Source organism: Ursus maritimus, unplaced genomic scaffold, assembly GCF_017311325.1.
Source record: "Ursus maritimus isolate PB19 unplaced genomic scaffold, ASM1731132v1 scaffold_26, whole genome shotgun sequence".
Taxonomy (NCBI): domain Eukaryota; kingdom Metazoa; phylum Chordata; class Mammalia; order Carnivora; family Ursidae; genus Ursus; species Ursus maritimus.
The window spans coordinates 42,224,195-42,241,254 of NW_024425119.1; the positions used below are offsets into that span (position 1 = coordinate 42,224,195).

General features: G+C 51.8%; 1 protein-coding gene across 1 annotated transcript; it reads left to right on the top strand.

Annotated features, from left to right (window-relative positions):
- The first annotated feature begins 2,714 nt into the window (after positions 1–2,714).
- On the top strand, positions 2,715–16,856 carry LOC103675506 (keratin, type II cuticular Hb5-like). The gene is made up of 9 exons (XM_008704605.2): positions 2,715–3,137; positions 5,790–5,998; positions 7,374–7,434; positions 8,039–8,134; positions 8,793–8,957; positions 9,197–9,322; positions 12,733–12,953; positions 14,627–14,658; positions 15,388–16,856. The coding sequence occupies exons 1-9, from the start codon at positions 2,715–2,717 to the stop codon at positions 15,537–15,539; spliced, it is 1,485 nt and encodes a 494-aa protein (XP_008702827.2). The 3' UTR covers positions 15,540–16,856.
- Positions 16,857–17,060: the final 204 nt, after the last annotated feature.

Below are 17,060 nucleotides of genomic sequence, written 5' to 3' on the forward strand. Positions count from 1 at the left end.
TCCCATGCAATGCTTGGGACTGGAAGGTCAGGTCAGCTCAGGCGCACACAGGTAAGCAATAGGGCACAGTGAGGAACGGGCCCAGTCCCACAGGGCCCACTGGCGCTCTCCCCTCCCTCTCTGTATCCCCCGAACTCACCATACTCAGGACTCCCTCTCACTCTCTCTGCTCAAACCACACGGGCCTCCTTGCTCAGACTGGGCCTGTTTCCACCTCAGGCCTTTGCACCGGCTCCTCCCTTTACCTCCTCAAAACCGTTGTTCAACGTCCCCTTCTCGGGGCAGCCGACGCGGACCACCCTGTTAAAATTGGACCCCATTTTTCTCCCACTTCTTTTGAGTCCCTCTTCCTTGTTCTATTTCTTCTTCTTACAACACGTATCACCATCAAATATATAATCGACTCCCTTTCTAAGTTTATTGTCGATCTCTCCCGCTGGAACGGGAGCCCATGGAAACATACACCTCTGTGTTTTATTCCCTGCTGTATCCCAAGCTCGTGGAATGGCGCCCGGCCGTGGTAGGTACTCAGTAAGTACTTGTTGAATGAAGAAAAGGAAACAAATAGAGCCCAGCGTGAGGCAGGCCCTTCTAGAACATCAGGTTTTTAAAAATTTTTTTAATTTTTTAATTTTTAATTTTTTCTTTTGATGTAAAGTTCGATGATTCATTAGTTGCGTATAACACCCAGTGCACCATGCAATATGTGCCCTCCTTACTACCCATCACCAGCCTATCCCATTCCCCACCCCCTCCCCTCTGAAGCCCTCAGTTTGTTTCTCAGAGTCCATAGTCTCTCATGCTTCATTCCCCCTTCTGATTACCCCCCCTCTCCTTATTCCTTTCTTCTCCTACCGATCTTCCTAGTTCTTATGTAGAACATTGGTTTTGAGTTCTGCTTTCTGTTTTGTTTCTGTTGTTCTCCTGCCCACCGTGGAGGGGCTCTCTCAGCTTGGGGCACACCCAGCTCCCCTTCCCCCAGTTAGGGTTAGTGTGCGATTTGTGCTTCTGTGTCCACAAGAGCCAAAGGCTGGGGTAAGTTGGTTCTGCAGGAAGTCAGTGCATGGGGTGTCTCCTCAGCCCATCCTGTGACTTGGTGCAGCCTTGGAGCTCTGTCCTCCAGAAACAAGGGCCTCCTCTCAGACTGGAGCTCCTGGGCCGGGTCCTGCTCCCTCACCATCCATCCTTGCGCTCCCCACATAGAGTGCGAGTCTGTCCTCTGTGTCCTCCTGCTGTGAGGTGTGCCTGCGTGCGTGCATTTGTGAGAGAAAAAGCCAAAAGACCCTCCCCATTCTCTCTGTTCTGTGTGGCTCTTTTCTTATGCCCCCTCCCCAAGCCTGTTCCCCCAGGAGGGAGTTCTGGAAGACCATTCCTTGTTCTTGTCTTCGTATGCAGAGATTCTCTGTAATGACGGTTTTACTCAGGGGACCGGATTGCTGGAGGCTTAGGCATCATTACAGTCAAGACAGCAGGCAGCCGTTTTCCCCCCTGCGTCCCCTTTCCATCCTGCCGTTCCGGGGTGTGACGTTGGGGTGGGAGGCTGGGGGTGAGCCGCCCTGGCTAAGAGCTTGGTTTGGCAAAGATTACCGGGTAATCTCTCTGGCTGCCAGGCCTGCGCACTGGCCCTCCTGGCACCCCCGCTTCTATTCTCTCGGCCACGTCCCATCATCTTCTAGGCCCCGCCTCAGGTCTCACCTCCTTTGCGGCGTTCCACCTGCCATGAGTGGCCCTTCTCGGAGAGCCAAGAACATTCCCTTTCCCTGATCAGTCGTCTTTCCCTCTCTTGCCACGGATCTTTCCTACCTCTGTTTGGTGTCCCCAGGAGACCCAGTTCTTCAAGGGAAAGCTCTGTCCAGCTCTATTTCCCTCGGCATCTAGATTAGGGCCTTGTTCTGGCGGGACCTCAGCACTTGCCCGTGAATGAAAGGCGCCTCCTCGGGGACAGCTCCTGGGCCTGGCACGCAGTGGAGGGTGAATCGGCATTTGTGGACTAGATGAAGATGCTCTCCCGATATTGGCCCTTCCTTCCTGTGCCAGTCTAGTCAATTCCAGCAGTGCTTCCTGCGGACCTAGTGTGTGTTGGTTGCCGTGAAGGCTACAAAAGTAGCTAACGCATGCTCTCTTCACCAAAGGGCTGCACCAGCCCCAGTGACTCGACTCTAAGAAGGTAGGAAATGCAGTAAGAGGGAAGGCTAGAAGAGTTCACCGTGCACGTTCTCACTGTGGATAGATGAGCCAGGCATCCTTGCGGCCTCATGGGGGAAACGTGTAATCTGCCTGGGAGGACAGGCCCGTTGACCTTATGGGACAGCGGACCCTTGGCGTCTCAGGGATGTGCCGGCCCAAGCCCTCACTTGCCTGTGTGGGATAATGATGGCAGGTGGACTCACAGGGTGGGAGGGGAATTAGGGGCTGGAGAGCCATGTCTAGGCCTGTGGGACCGAGAAGGCAGCAGGGGGCAGGTTATTGTGACGTGGGGTCTCCTGCACATGCTTATTAAAGGAGACAAGTTTCAGCTTTGCTTCTTGGTCTGCCTAGTGGGAGATTCCCACGCTCATAAATGGCATTAATAACTTTCTCCTGCCTTTTATGTTGTTGGGAGGCCTGTTGTCTGCCCCATAAAAGGCGGGGGCACTGACAGGTCTCCAGCGTGAGACGTGCACGCTTCAGGCCTCTCCACCTTCCCTGCGCCGCCCTGCCTGACCGACGGGGGCATGGCCAGCCGTTCCTACCGCCTCGGCCCCGGCTACGGGGTCAGGAACTTCAGCGCCTGCTCTGCCATCCTGCCCAAGCCCTCGGCCCGCAGCTGCACCGGGGCCGTGTCCTCCCGTGGGGGCAGTCCCGGGGGGCCCGGCTACAGGCACCTCGGGGGCTTTGGCAGCCGGAGCCTGTGCGCCGTGGGGTCCCCGCGGACAGCGGTGAGTTGTGGGTGGCCTCTGCGCAGCGGGGGCAGCTTCGGCTACCGGGTAGGGGGCCTCTGTGGGCCCAGCCCGCCCTGTATCACCAGCGTGTCAGTCAACGAGAGCCTCCTCACGCCCCTCAACCTGGAGATCGACCCCAACGCGCAGTGCGTGAAGCAGGAGGAGAAGGAGCAGATCAAGTGTCTGAACAACAGATTCGCTGCCTTCATCGACAAGGTGGGTCTGCGGGCTGCTCCCTGGGGCTGTGGCATAGGAACGGGCAAGGGACTCGGAACCCAATGATGAGCTGGCCTCCCGTTCTCCGAGTCCCCGGCCTGCTCACCATCAGCATGTGGCCTTGAGAACATGACCAAACCGGGCTCTTGGTTTTCAAATGTTACCAGCAGAGTGAAATGCCATCAATAACGGGCGTGAAACCAGCAGAGAACAAGGTGCTTATTGCGGCTGCTCCCCGCCCAGCGAGAGCTGAGAGCGTGTCCGTGGCCTGCTCTTCTGCATCTCAGCCATCACACAGCGAGAGGGGGTGGGCGAGAGGGCCTGTGTGCTAGGCTGGTGTCTGATCCCGCTCCTAGAGGAGATGCCCCCAGTCCCAGGGTGGAGACGGGAGCCAGGATGAGGAGGGACCAGACGCTTCTTTCCTGCTCCTTCCACTGGGGACATGGTAGGCAGGCCGTGAGTTCCCAGGACTTCTGGCCCTTCCCCACATGATACAGACACAGATTAAAGACAGTGACTTGAGACACTTCAGGGGAAGGCCCAAGAGGGGCTGTTGAATTGTACTTTGCTGATGTTGCAGTCCCTCGGGTGGGATGCAGAGCTTTGTTTCCTCTGCCTTGGGGGTGGCCCAGCTGACAGCCTCTCTGGGGGAGGACTGCCACCGAAGTCCAGGGCAGGAAAGGCTCATCTTCCAGGGCTGCAGGGTGTGCATATCTACACCCAGGGACTTTGTAAGTGAACGCACACAGGGTGACGGTGCATGGGAGCTTTGCTCTCAGATAAATGCCACCATCAGGAATGGGCATCTCTGCAAGCGAGGTGCTCTTAACTCGCTGGCTCTTCCTGCCATCAGCACATCGTGCGGGGTGTTCATTTCACACGGACCAGGGTGTGGGGTGCTGGTGGGGAGTGGAAATCCAGCCTGTGCTCTGCTCACCAGGCTGTGTGCCCCGGCAGGAGACTGCGTCTGCCTGAGCCGCCCTTTTGCCTAATTTGCTTGAGAGCATAGCGAGGGCCCCGAGCGTGCAAGGACCTTTGCACATGGCCTTCTGGGCAGCACCCGGCTACGCGGTCTCTGTTGTGAGCAGTCAGTTCCAGTCTGAGGAGAGAGACTCAGACTGTTGCCCCGGGCTGGCTTTCCCTCCCCTGGGGCGGCCGACAGCCCCCCACCTCCTCAGAATGAGCTCCGGGGGTGCAAAGTACATTGCCCAGGTGGGTTGAAGCCTGCAGAGCGGGCAAGCCAAGTGGATCTGCAGGTGGCCACCCAGGGCAGATGCCTTTGGTTAATTAGGGTTTGGATTCTTTCCCACAAGAATGGGCAATTGAGGGTTGCTTTCTACTGGGCTTGTGCTCCCAGAAGGTTAGGGCTAGCGGGGAGATCACTAGCATAGGGCTGGCAAGGGCATGGGGCCTGGCAGGACACGAATGAAGCCAAGCTGAGACTCATACCTGCCTGGAGGGGCAGCTGCTGAGACTCACCGCCAGGCCCAGGCCCAGCATCGCCTGAGCCTCTGGTTTGTCACGGGCACAGAGATCCAGATTCTGGCCTGAAATTACTCAATTATTAAATGTTGGCAATGAATTTGATTTCTATGAAACAAAGCATGCCTGCAGGGCAGAAAGAGCCTGGGGCCTGCCAGTGTGCACTTGCTGATGCTGATGTACTGCCGCTGCCTCAGTTTACCGCGAGGCTCAGAGAGGAGGAGGCACAGGGGCCTGGTTAGTGGCAGGGTCAGGCAATGGGAGGTCTCCTAACTCCTGGTCCAGGGCCCCCCGGCTGGGCTCTCACGCCCCCGGATCAGAGTGAGGGAGAATATGGTGGGTACATTTTTAAATCACTGCCATAAAAATGCCCACAAACTGAGTGGCTTAAAACAACACGGATTCATTATCTCATGAGGCTGAAACCAAGGTGTTGGCCCTGGGGGAGACCTGTTTTCAGGGACATGCGGGCTTTCAGCAGAATTGAGTTCCGTGTGATTGTAGGACTAAGGTCCCTGTTCCCTTGCTGGGCTCGCTGCCGAAGCTTGTCCTCAGTTTCTAGAGACCACTGGCATTCCTTGACCCAGGCCCTTTCTCCCTCTACCTGCAAAGCCGGTGATCGTGGTGGAGGCCGTCTCAGGTTCTGAGTCTCTCCTCCACCTCCTTCTGTGCACCTCTCCACTCTTCTGCCTTCCTCGTCCACTTTAAATGGCCCATTAGATCCTTTGGGGCCACGTGGATAATTCCAGATCTCCTGATCTTCAGGGCCATAGCCTAAGTTCCACCTGCAGGGTCTCTTTTGCCGTGTAATGTAACCTATTCCCAGGTTCCAGGGATTAGGTTGTGATCATCTTTAGGGGGCCACTTTTGCACCCCCACCCCTGCCACGGTCTGGGGTGTTTTTGCAGGATCAGATGTTAGTTCATTCTGTGCACAATAAACACACCACAAATAGTGTGCTGTATGGGGAGATGGGGATGGGGGAGGGAACTTGACTGGGGGAACAGTTATGACCTGCACTTCCGGGCTTTGCCAAATGATTTGGCCTTCGGGAGAAGGTCACAGGGCTGCTGCAGGTCAGGGGCCCTCCCCAGGGGCAGTGAGGGCTCTGGGATCCTGGGCACCTCTCTGGGCTCCCCCTGAATCTTTTTCCTCTACTTTGGGCGGCAGGTGCGCTTCCTGGAGCAGCAGAACAAGCTGCTGGAGACCAAGTGGCAGTTCTACCAGACCCGCAAGGGCTGCAAGAACAACCTGGAGCCTCTGTTCCAAGGCTACCTTGAGACGCTGAGGCGGGAGGCTGAGTGTGTGGAGGCCGACAGCGGGAGGCTGGCCTCGGAGCTCAACCACGTGCAGGAGGTGCTGGAGGGCTACAAGAAGAGGTGAGTGCAGCCTGGCCGGGCCTAGTTATGGGTGTGGGGCAGGTCTTGGCTGGGTCCACCCAACTGTCCCAGAGGCGGAGATGGCTGGAGGTCAGGGTCATTCCAGGCTATGGCTCAGGTGGTTCTGTTTTCTCAGCCTGCTCCATCAGCTCTTGTGGGCCCCATCCTGGGGAGATCAAGAGAGAGGAACGATGAAATGGGAGGGTAGAGATCACAGGGCTGGAGGGAAGAACTTGGGAGCAGTCAGCCCTAGGATGGGTGGAAAAGAAAGGTCCCTAGGGAGATATCTCGAAGATGATCCGGCCGATGCCATTCAAGGTATCTGATGAGCTTGGATAATTCTTTCATTTACTCTGTAGTTACGTCGCCAGGCTCTTGTTCTGCAAGGCTCTGCAATTCAAAGGCCCATGTAAAAATTTCGTTTTAACCTGACTTGTTTGGTTTGGCCATTACGTAGTTTAAATTCACCAGGTCACTGTTAATTTGCTCCTCCTTACCTGATGGATATGCACAGAAAGAAGGGCAATTCTGACATAGATCAGTCCTGGTAATACTAACTGGAGGTAACTGAAATTCTGATCTTGGAAGATCAGGTTTTCCTATCCAGATGGGCCCAGCGATGGCCTCACACTTTCCTTGAGGGGAAGCAAATGCAGACACAATTCTGTTTGCAGGTGGCAAGGTCTGTCTCCCAGTCTAGGGGGTGTGAGGGCCAGTAATTACACAGCTCAGAGTTTATAGCAGCCCAAATTACTCTGTCATTAAAAAGTTGTAGAAAGTGTGCTGTGAGAACTCTGGTTCTCCCGCCGGCTGGGCAGGGCTGCTGCAGGAATGACTTCATGGGCAGGAGTAAGAGAATGTGCCAGGTGGTGGAGGAGGGCTGTGGAAATGCCCCCCAGCAGTCTGGGCTCGGTAGGGTGCTTCCAGTATATCAAGTCCTTGGGTGTTGGGGGAGGGAAGAGAATGTCACGGGGATGGCTTCATGGAGCTTTATGTTTTGTACAATTTTCGGGTTGAAAGACCCCCCCCCCACCACCGGAGAATCAGTCTTCCATTCATCCCACAAATACGTCCAAAGAAAATTCCTGCACACCAGGCAGTTTAACCCAAGATGCAGAGAGATTCAATGACTTGCCGGAGTTTTGCAGCAACTTCAGTCCAAGCTTGGACTAGAAACCAGGGACCTCAGCTCCATGTCCTGTGTCCTTTTGGTGGGTTCTTTGTGACTGAAAAATAGAAGTCCAGATAGGCCAAGCCTCTTCTCCCAAGTCACACAGCAAGTGAAGGATAGAACCAAGGAGTCTTGAAAACCTAGGGCTCTCTGGCCAAAGCCATCCTCCTCAAGGGCCTCTCCACCTGTGCTCTCTCCCCTCAGGTATGAAGAAGAGGTGGCTCTCAGGACCACAGCCGAGAATGAGTTTGTGGTGCTGAAGAAGGTGAGTGACTCTTCCCACGTGGGGAGGAATGAAATCTTGGATGCTGGGGGCCTCTCTTAGACTCACCAGGATTGTGTCAGTCTAGTCATGGTGGCCAGGCACTTGAGTCCCCTGACAGATGGAGGCCAGTTGGTCGGCAGTGTCCCTGTGAGAATGAAATTGAGTAAAAGTGACCATGGGAGCTAATCAGGGAGTCTACAGAGAGCCGGACAGCAGCACCATGAGGTCTCGGGCATGAGAGTCAGCTACTTGGGTGGTGCCTGACCTGGGTGCCAAGGACGACCTTCTGGGGCGTGCACTCATGGCCCTGTGGCCACCACATGGTCATGCTCCATGGGCCAGTCTGGCTCAGTGGGAGCAGTCTACATTTTGGGCTTGATTTTAGGCTACCTGCTTTAGAAAGATTTCCAATTCTGGACAAATCTGAAAAAAGTCTATAGGGGCCAGACTTCTCTCCACTCCCTATTCCTAGGTGGTCCCATGGATGTTTCTGTGATAGGAGAAGAGTGGGCCAGAACATGGCCTCTGGGCCCCGTATAGAGTGCAGAGGTCCAGGGGCACTGAGTGACCCTGTGTTCCACCCTTTGCCATGTGTGTCCACCAGGACATAGACAGTGCCTACCTGCGCAAGGCTGATCTGGAGGCGAACGTGGAGGCGCTGAGAGAGGAGATGGGCTTTCTGCAGGCCCTCTACGAGGAGGTGGGTTTTTTCCATCTCCAGAAGAGCAAGTGAGGGAGGAGCGGGCGGAGGGCTTTTTGGGTTGTGGCTTGGGTGGCCCCTCGGCTCGAGGGAGGGTTGCCCATCCCTAACTCTTCTAGGGCCTTTTGTGACCAAAAGAGATTTTCTCTTGCTCAGGCCTCCTTGCAAAATAGAAATGGGTGATGCCCTTCCTTTAAAATGATTTGAAAGACTGATTCATTGCCTGTCTACACAGTACAACATGAAGTGGAGATTTGACAATGTAGGCATAGGTATGTAGAGATAAAAATATCTTATTAATTCAGGTAGTGTGAAAACTTAATTAGAAAAGCCAGGAATCTGAATCTGTCCATTATCTGGTTGATTAGATTTATACAGATAGCTAGAGCTGATCTGGATAGTTGGGGCCCCAGGAGGAGTGATCCCCTTTGCCTCTATCCCTAGAAATCTGCCTCTGTTGATCCAGGCTTTCTTTAATGGAATTCCACCTTCCTCATTGCCTTGAGGCCATGGTCCAAATTCCAGCCCTTTTCTCTTAAAATTCCCCTCTGAAATTTTCCAGTTTATTTCCTGAAGCTTCAGATGGGGCCTGTTACCCACAGTGATGGGAATCGGAGGGAGCTTTGGAGCTGAGGGCACAGGTTGCTGTCCCCTACAGGAAATCTACCTTCTTCAGTCACAAATTTCGGACACCTCGGTGGTGGTCAAGATGGACAACAGCCGGGAGCTCAACATGGACTCGGTCGTAGCTGAGATCAAGGCTCAGTACGACGACGTCGCCAGCCGCAGCCGGGCCGAGGCTGAGTCCTGGTACCAAAACAAGGTGAACCGGAGGGCTGGGCTGCCCATCAGGCAGAAAGGATAGCTGGAACCCGGAGCTTCCCTGGGACAGGTGCCCACACACTGAGAGGGGCCACAGCACAGGCCCAAGCAGAGCGGGGGTAGGAGGTGGGACCATGGCAGAAGAACGGTGGGCTGGCTCTCCATAGTGACAACCCAGCACCCCCTCCAGCAATGTCACCACCATTGGCTGTTTCTCAGTGTTGGTCCCCCAACCCACAGTGCGAGGAGATGAAAGCCACGGTGAGCCAGCAGGGTGAGAACCTTCGCAGAACCAAGGATGAGCTCAACGAGCTGAACCGCCTGATCCAGAGGCTGACAGCGGAGGTGGAGAATGCCAAGCAGCAGGTCAGGGGGCGCTGAGACCTCACTGGATGTACCTGCTGCTTCTGATCTGCTCTCTGCTTTCCTCCTACCTGGACGGGCTGCCGCGGTCTTTGGAGAGGCTTCTATTTTAACCACCTGCATCTGAAGTTTGCACAAAAGATTTTAGGGGGAGGATTGTTCTGTCTTCCCTCTCTGAATTCTGCTCATATTTCCCTTCCTATCCCTTCACCGTTTCTCTCCTTTTAGCATACCTTAGACGACGTGGTCTAGGGCAGGTTGTGTCCTGCTGCCTTTCTCCCCGCCTTTCTGGATGGACTTGAGGTGCACAGACCTGAACTGGTTCCAGGCCACTCTGTTCAAAGTGCACCCTAACACCGTCTGCTCATCTCTATAATTGAATGTGGTCTCTCCTTCATCTTCATTCTGTTCCCCTCCATCCCAGACTCATTCTCATGCAGCTAATATACATCCCTCTTTCATACATATATTTACATACATACATATGAATCCTTTAAAATAAATTTATATAAACTTCTTAGTGTTTTAAATTTACATAATGACATTATGCCATGAATCTCATCTGATTTTTCCTGTAGCCAGTTCAAAGTCTTTGAAATCCATGCATGTTGCTATAAATGATCTATTTCATCTTTTCTGTGGTATTGAATGCATTAACATTCGTAAGCCAGAGTTTCCTGTCCATTCCCCTATGGATGGCCACTCTGTTTGCCTCCAAGTCTTTGCTACTACAACCAGTTCTATCATGAACATTTTTTGTGTATTTTTATACATGTATACATGTTTCCCTGTACATTTCCATGAGAAACGTTTTGAAGGTATAAAGGAAGAAATGGAAATGTTGAGCTGTAGGATAGTCACTGAATTACTTCCCAGAAGAACCCTCGGAGCTCTGTGCTGGCACAAAGTCCTGCCAGAGGCAGGTGGGGACTTCCACTCAAACTCACTATCATCAGACTCCAATTCTTGTAGATCTAATAGGTGTAAACCAGCAACAAGTTGTTTTTTTAAATTTCCATTTCTCTGGTTAATGAGTAATGTTGAGTATTTCCTCATAGGCTTACTTACTCATTTGCATTTCCCATTCTAAGAACTGCCTATTCTTATCATCTGCCCATTTTTGTGTTGTGATTCCTGTCTTTTTTCTTGACGATTTGCAGCAGTTCCATGTCCATTCCATTTAGATCGTAACCCTTTGTCTGTTCTGCATGTTGCAGTTCATCTCCTCTCAGGCTGTCACTTGTCCGTTTGCTTTGTGCTGGTGACCTTTACAGAACAGAAATCTTTAACCACACCCACCAGCTCTTCCCTTAATGGTTTACACTTAGGAAGGTTTGAGGTCATAGAGATATCCTCTTGCTTCTCTTCAACTAGTTTTGTAGTTTTACCTCTCACATTTAGATCTTTAATCCTTGTATATACAAAGAGTAAGGTTTAGGTTAATTTGTTTCTACAGACAGTAAGAAAATGTATCATGTAATCCGTTCTTTACCCACTGGTTTCACTGGTTTGTGATACAACCTCTATCCTTTTTTTTTTCAAAGATTTTATTTATTTATTTATTTGACAGAGAGAGAGACAGCCAGCGAGAGAGGGAACACAAGCAGGGGGAGTGGGAGAGGAAGAAGCAGGCTCCCAGCGGAGGAGCCTGATGTGGGGCTCGATCCCAGAATGCCGGGATCACGCCCTGAGCCGAAGGCAGACGCTTATCGACTAAGCCACCCAGGCGCCCCAATGCAACCTCTATCCTAATCCTGAGTTTTCACATATCAGTGGCTCAATTTCTGTCCTCTTCCTCTGTGTTGTGGTTCATAAACACTGTGTAAGATGTGTCACAATTAATTTATTGCTATTCATAGCTGAGGTGATAAAATATGGGAATGGTACTGGAAGTAAAATGAGAGAAGATTGGAAGTTATCCTCACTTGCATGCTAATATGGTTTTAAAAAATATTTATGTCATTGTGGTAAGAACCCTTAATATGAGATCTACCCTCTTCATGCATTTTTTAGTGTACAATACATAATTGTTGACAGTGTGGTCTCTAGAGTTATTCATCCTGCTTAATTGAGACTTTATGACCATTGATTAGTAACTTCATATCTTCCCTCTTTCCGACCGCTGGCAGCCACCATCCCACTGTGTGAGTCTATAAATTTGACTATTTTATTTTAATTTTTAAAATTTGACTATTTTAGAAATTTCATGTAAGTGGAATCAGGCAGTGTTTGTCTTTCTGTATTTGGCTTATTACACTTAGCGTAATGTGTTTGAGGTTCACCCATGTTGTGGTGTATTGCAGAATTTCTTTTTTTTTTAAGGACTGACTAGCATTCCATTGTATGTTTATACCACGTTTTCTTTATCTGTTCATCTGTAGATATGTGGGTTGTTCCCATGTCTTGGCTGCAGTGAACATGGGCGAGCTAATATCTCTTCGAGATCCTGATGTTAATTCTTTTGGATGAGTACTCAGAAGTGGGATTGCTGGATCATAGGGTAGTTCTATGTTTAATTTTTTGAGGACCCTCCACCCTGTTTTCCATAGCGGCTGCACCATTTTGCATTCCCACCAACAGTTTGCAAGGGGTTCAATTTCTCCACATCCTTGATAACACTTAGCTTGTTTTTTGTGATAATAGCCAACCAGGCAGGCGTGAGGTGATTCTCGTGCTGTTGGTTTGCATTTCTTTGAAGATGAGTAATGGGGAGCATCTTCTCATATACCTATGGGCCATTTATATGTCTTCTTCGGAGGAATGTCTCTTTAAGTTCTTAGCCCATTTTGAACATCAGATTATTAGGGTTTTGTTTTCATTTTTGCTGTTGAGTTGTATGTAGGAGTTCTTTCTGCTTTAAGTGGGGCAGAAGGAGGGGCTGTAGTTAGTATGTTGGGTGTTGACGTGGGGACTTCTGCCAGTACGCTGATCTCAGTGGGTCAGAGAATGGGCCCCCCTACAGTGGCCTATGAAAACCTGCGCTTGGCATGAATTACTGTGGTAGCTTAGGGCAAGTCACAGCTTCTCCGAGTCTCAGTTTCTTCATCTGCATAATGGGAATAACCATGCCTGTTCCGACAAGCTCACAGAGTAACTGGAGGCAGATAAGGTAGCAGCTGTGAAAGTGCCTGTAAACTAACCACGGTGAACAAACACAAGACAATATCACTGCTTATTACCAGCCCTGTTCCAGTGCTAACATTCCCTCCCTCTGACGGCTCACCAGGGACTTGCATTTCACATTAAAGTGGTACAAAAATGGAGGAAGAAAGCTCCAAAGGGCCATTATTGCCCTGCCTAGTTAGTTTGCAAGTTGACCATTTTGAATGGGGATGACCGAGGCCGTGGGGGACCCACCAGGGTTCCCACAGCCTGCACCACCCTCAAGCCCCTTCCCTCCTCCTCCCTGACAGCGCAGCAAGCTGGAGGGCGCCGTGGCGGAGACGGAGCAGCAGGGCGAGGCGGCCCTCAGAGATGCCAAGTGCAAGCTGGCAGGGCTGGAGGAGGCCCTGCAGAAGGCCAAGCAGGACATGGCCTGCCTGCTCAAGGAGTACCAGGAGGTGATGAACTCCAAGCTGGGCCTGGATGTGGAGATCGCCACCTACCGCAAGCTGCTGGAGGGCGAGGAGAGCCGGTGAGGACGGGGCTCAGGGTCACTGCACATCCCTACCCGAGGCTAGGAGAGCGCCTCGCTTGACTGTAATCCTCCAGGGAGAGCATTTAAACTGGGAAAGACTCCAGAAAGACTCTAGAAATCGTGGAGTCCAACCATTTCCCCATTTTCAGATGGGGAAACTGAGGCCTAGAGAGGGGAAGGAACTTGTCCAAGGTCATAGCTAGGTAGTGGCTACGCTTACATGACACCAGTCTCCTGGTTAGCGTTCCAGTGATCTTTCCCCTCCTACACGGCCCCTCTGGCTGCCCCTCGTGCTCGTTCCAGGACAACTGCTTTACCCCATTGGCTGGAAGGATGTTTCCACAATCACATCACAGGGGTTTGCAGAAGTTGGAATCATTCAGAAGATTTGTTAAAGGCCATTTGATTTGAGGGGCACAAACAAGGAGCCCTATAGTCCTGTGTTCAGGACGAGCAAATGGAGATGGGCAGCGCAGCGTCCTTGCTTGGCAGGAAAAAGACAGGGCCGGACATAAATCCATCCCCCAGGTGACCAGGGTTAGTGTCCCAGGGAGGCTGTTAGAGGCCTCTCAGAGGAGGAGGTAGAAGAGCTGAGGGGGTGGGAAAGGGACAGGACCCATCAGGCTGTGCTGACAGTTTGAGCCAAGAATCGGGGCACGTGACATCAGCAACGGAAGGAGCAATGTGGATTTACACCGGGGGTAGTGACGGGGCCCCTCGCCTAGAGGTGGCCACACATGACTGCCCCCTAGCTGGGTTCCGTCACAGGGAGAAGGCTAGATGGGGGGGTGGAATATAAAGGTGAAGATCACAGGCTGGGAGCCTAACCATCTGGGCTCAAATCCCAGCTCTACCACTTACGAGCTCTGAACCCCTATGCTTCAGCCTCTTAAACTGTAAAATAGGTAATCATAAACCGCCCCCCCCCTTTCAGGCTGTTGCAAGGATTCAATGAGTTAATGTGCATAGTAAGCCCAAGTAGGAGCAGGTTACGATCAGAATAAGAATCTCTCTACCCAGGGTGGCCAGGCAGGGCTGTACCACGCAGAGGCTCCCTATTAACCAGGTTAGCTTTAGAGATCTGACGTGGGTGGCACCCAAGGCAGCTAGCCTTGCTGCTGGACTTGTGCCGTGCTTGACCGAAGCTAGATTTGTGCCCAGGAGGTCTGGCTCCAGAGTCCAGGCTCTTAACCACCCCACCCTCCTGCCTCCCTCTGTATTTATCAAGTCAGGTGGATATCTGGCGTGGTATGTAGACTCATGGGATAAAATGGATCCATTAGAATGAGACGCAAGCTTTTTCTTACCCGGAGGTGGCCAGTTAGGCTGTGGCTGTTCCCATTACCTATTTGGCTGTGCTGGAATTTCCAGCCAGGGGACAAGGAGGATAACCCCCCCTGGAACCCATGTCCACCTTTCAGTACATCAACTTTCCATGGCCGAAAAGCAAACAAGGCATAAAGTGGCCTTTTAGGTCCTGCAGCCGAACATTCCCCTGTCCTTTTGGGGTCCCTGGGAGTGGGGGCAACGCTGATGCTCTCTGCAGTGGGTAAGCAGCATGCCGCCAGCCCCTCAGCTCTGCTCCCTTCACTCAGGATGGGGCAGAATAGACCCAATTGAGCAGGAGCTGAGGAACTCCATTCTAAATGTTCTCCCTCTCTCCCCTGCAGCTTGTGTGAAGGCGTGGGCTCCGTCAATATCTGTAAGTTGGGTGTATGTCATGGGCATCGTTCTTTTGGGTGTTAATATTGGGTTGCTTCTAATGGGTGACTGAATGTCTGTCTGTGGGGCACTGGGTGGGGGAGAAAGGGGCTGAGGTCTCTGGGATCTGGACAAATGGATTGTCCAAAATATTTGGCCCCTATGCGGATCCATCTGGAACATAGGTGAAACCTAAGCTAGTGATCGTGACAAGTTCTGCCCCGTCCCCCCCAGCTGGTTCTGCAAAAATAGCCCAAGTCTTTGATTTACACACAGAATACTCCTCAAGTGGCAGCGTGTTTTGATAAGAAACACGAGATGTTGACTCTGATCGTTTGGGGCCACTGCAGGAAACTCTCAAGTCTTTATCTTTAATAATCCAATGTGTATGCAGTCCTTAGGGTAGGGACTATCTGTCTATCTGTTCTTCTCATCTTTGCAGCAACCATATTTCTAGATGATTCCTCCACTGTGACCATCAGTTTTTGCTCAAAGATTGTATAAACACATCTCAACATTAGTCTGGTTCAAGTAGACTTAGGTGTCCCATTGGCTAAACACATTCCTTCCAGAAGCAGATGGCAATGGGTTTGGATTTGCCTGGAGTTGTAAAGATTCATGTTGCTGGTCCCTCCGAATGTGAAGAAAGTAAATCATTGGTTCCAGAGAATTCTGGGTCATGTCATGTCAGGGATGGAAGAGAATTCTGACTCAATGTCTCCTTCCACAGGTGTGAGCCGTTCCCAGGGCGGTGTGGTCTGCGGGGACCTCAGTGCCACTGTCCCTCGTGGCCTGGGGGGCGTGGCCACCAGCAGTGGTGTCCTCTGTGCCCCCTCTGTAGTGGGGACCTGCTCCAGTGTCAGATTGGTGCGGTTTGCGTAGTGGGCGTGGGTCTACGGGGGGCAGGGGTGGGGAGCAGGAGGGGAAATCATTGCTCTCAGACCCTAGTGTCAGTGTAGTGATTTCCCCTGGCTGGGAACCCAGACTAACTCTCCAGTTTCCTTCTTACTGCAGTTATGACTTCCCCTTGGAGCGCAAACCCTGGGGGTGGCATGACCGTCCCCTCCGTTGCGTCTCCCTTCCCGGTGGTCCAGCTTTTTGATAGAAGCTGCTCCACCACTTTCTTCCCCAACTAACTTCAGGTTAGCAGACGTTTACTAAGTACTGACCGTGTGCCACGCCCTCTGGGAAGGGAGCTGGGTCGGGGAGTAGTGGTGGGTGGGCGCACCTCTGCTTTGCCCAGGGCATGTCACCTCAGCGCTGAGGGGGCAGCAGGGGAAGTGGACTGGGGGTCCGGGAGGCCCCTCACTGGTCTGAGAGATTGTGCATTCCCAGAGCGCCCCCCAGCTCTTCAGATGTCAGGATGGAAAGGCTGACTGAAGCTAATGGCTGAGGTGTTTATGGTTGGTGGTTTGGATTTTTTTTTTTTTTTTTTTTTTTTTTTTTTTTTGTATTTGGACGAGTCCTGTTATGGTTCCTTCTCTCTTTGGGTGTGTGTGATTAAATACTGATGGCAAAAATTTTCTCCTAATAAACAAATGAATGCCTGCCTTCTTTGTGGTTTTCCCCAGTACCCCCCTTCCCCACCAAGCCCTGACCATCTCAGTGCTTCTGCAAGTGTGGTCCAGGGACCACCACCAAATCAGGGTCCCCAGGGTGGGAGGTGGAGGGGACCTCTTAAATAGGTAGATCCTGGGCGCCATCTAGAACTACTGAAGCAGAAATTCCAGGTGTGAGCCCAGGAATTGGAGTTTAAACCAGCTCCCAGGTGATTCCTATCGGAACTAAAGCTGAGAACCACTGGTTTACATGGGCAGAGGGACTAAGAGGGTCAGGTAATTCTGACCGTGGAGCTGATTTCTTCTGTGACTCTCACAGGATCAGATTCACCTCTTTGCATTTCTCTTTTGACTTTGCCGGAAGGTCAGAGGCAATCTGGGGCTCCTGAGCCTGGGTGGGGTGGAGGTGAAGGTAGCAGAGGGGAGGAGACAGGAGCCTGTACCCACAAACATCTGGCACGTCGTATGTGTATTTCATTCACTGCTCACAACAGCGGCATTATTATCTCCATTTTATAGATAAGGAAGTCCAAGCCCAGAGAAGTTGAGTACCTTTCCTGAGGTCACACAGCCAGTCCATCATCCCAACTGAGGTTTAGGGAATGCCGAAGTTCATATACTTTCCACTGTCTTAGCCCAATTGTTCCTTCAGACTAAACGTGCCGGCTCATCAGATTGCTTCTGGAGGGGGGGTTCTAACTGACCCTACTTGCTAGTTGGACACTTCAGAAATGAGACACAGAAGATGACACAAAGGAACCTTCTCGAACTGTTGTAGAAACAACTCCCATAGTCTCTGCTCTCCAAGAATCTTGGACAGATCTTCTTATAGGGCACTTAACAG

Coding starts and splice junctions, on each gene's coding strand:
- LOC103675506 (XM_008704605.2), top strand. CDS start 2,715: ATGGCCAGCCGTTCCTACCGCCTCGGCCCCGGCTACGGGGTCAGGAAC. Junction 3,138..5,789: donor TCGCTGCCTTCATCGACAAG/GTGGGTCTGCGG, acceptor TTTGGGCGGCAG/GTGCGCTTCCTGGAGCAGCA. Junction 7,435..8,038: donor AGTTTGTGGTGCTGAAGAAG/GTGAGTGACTCT, acceptor TGTGTCCACCAG/GACATAGACAGTGCCTACCT.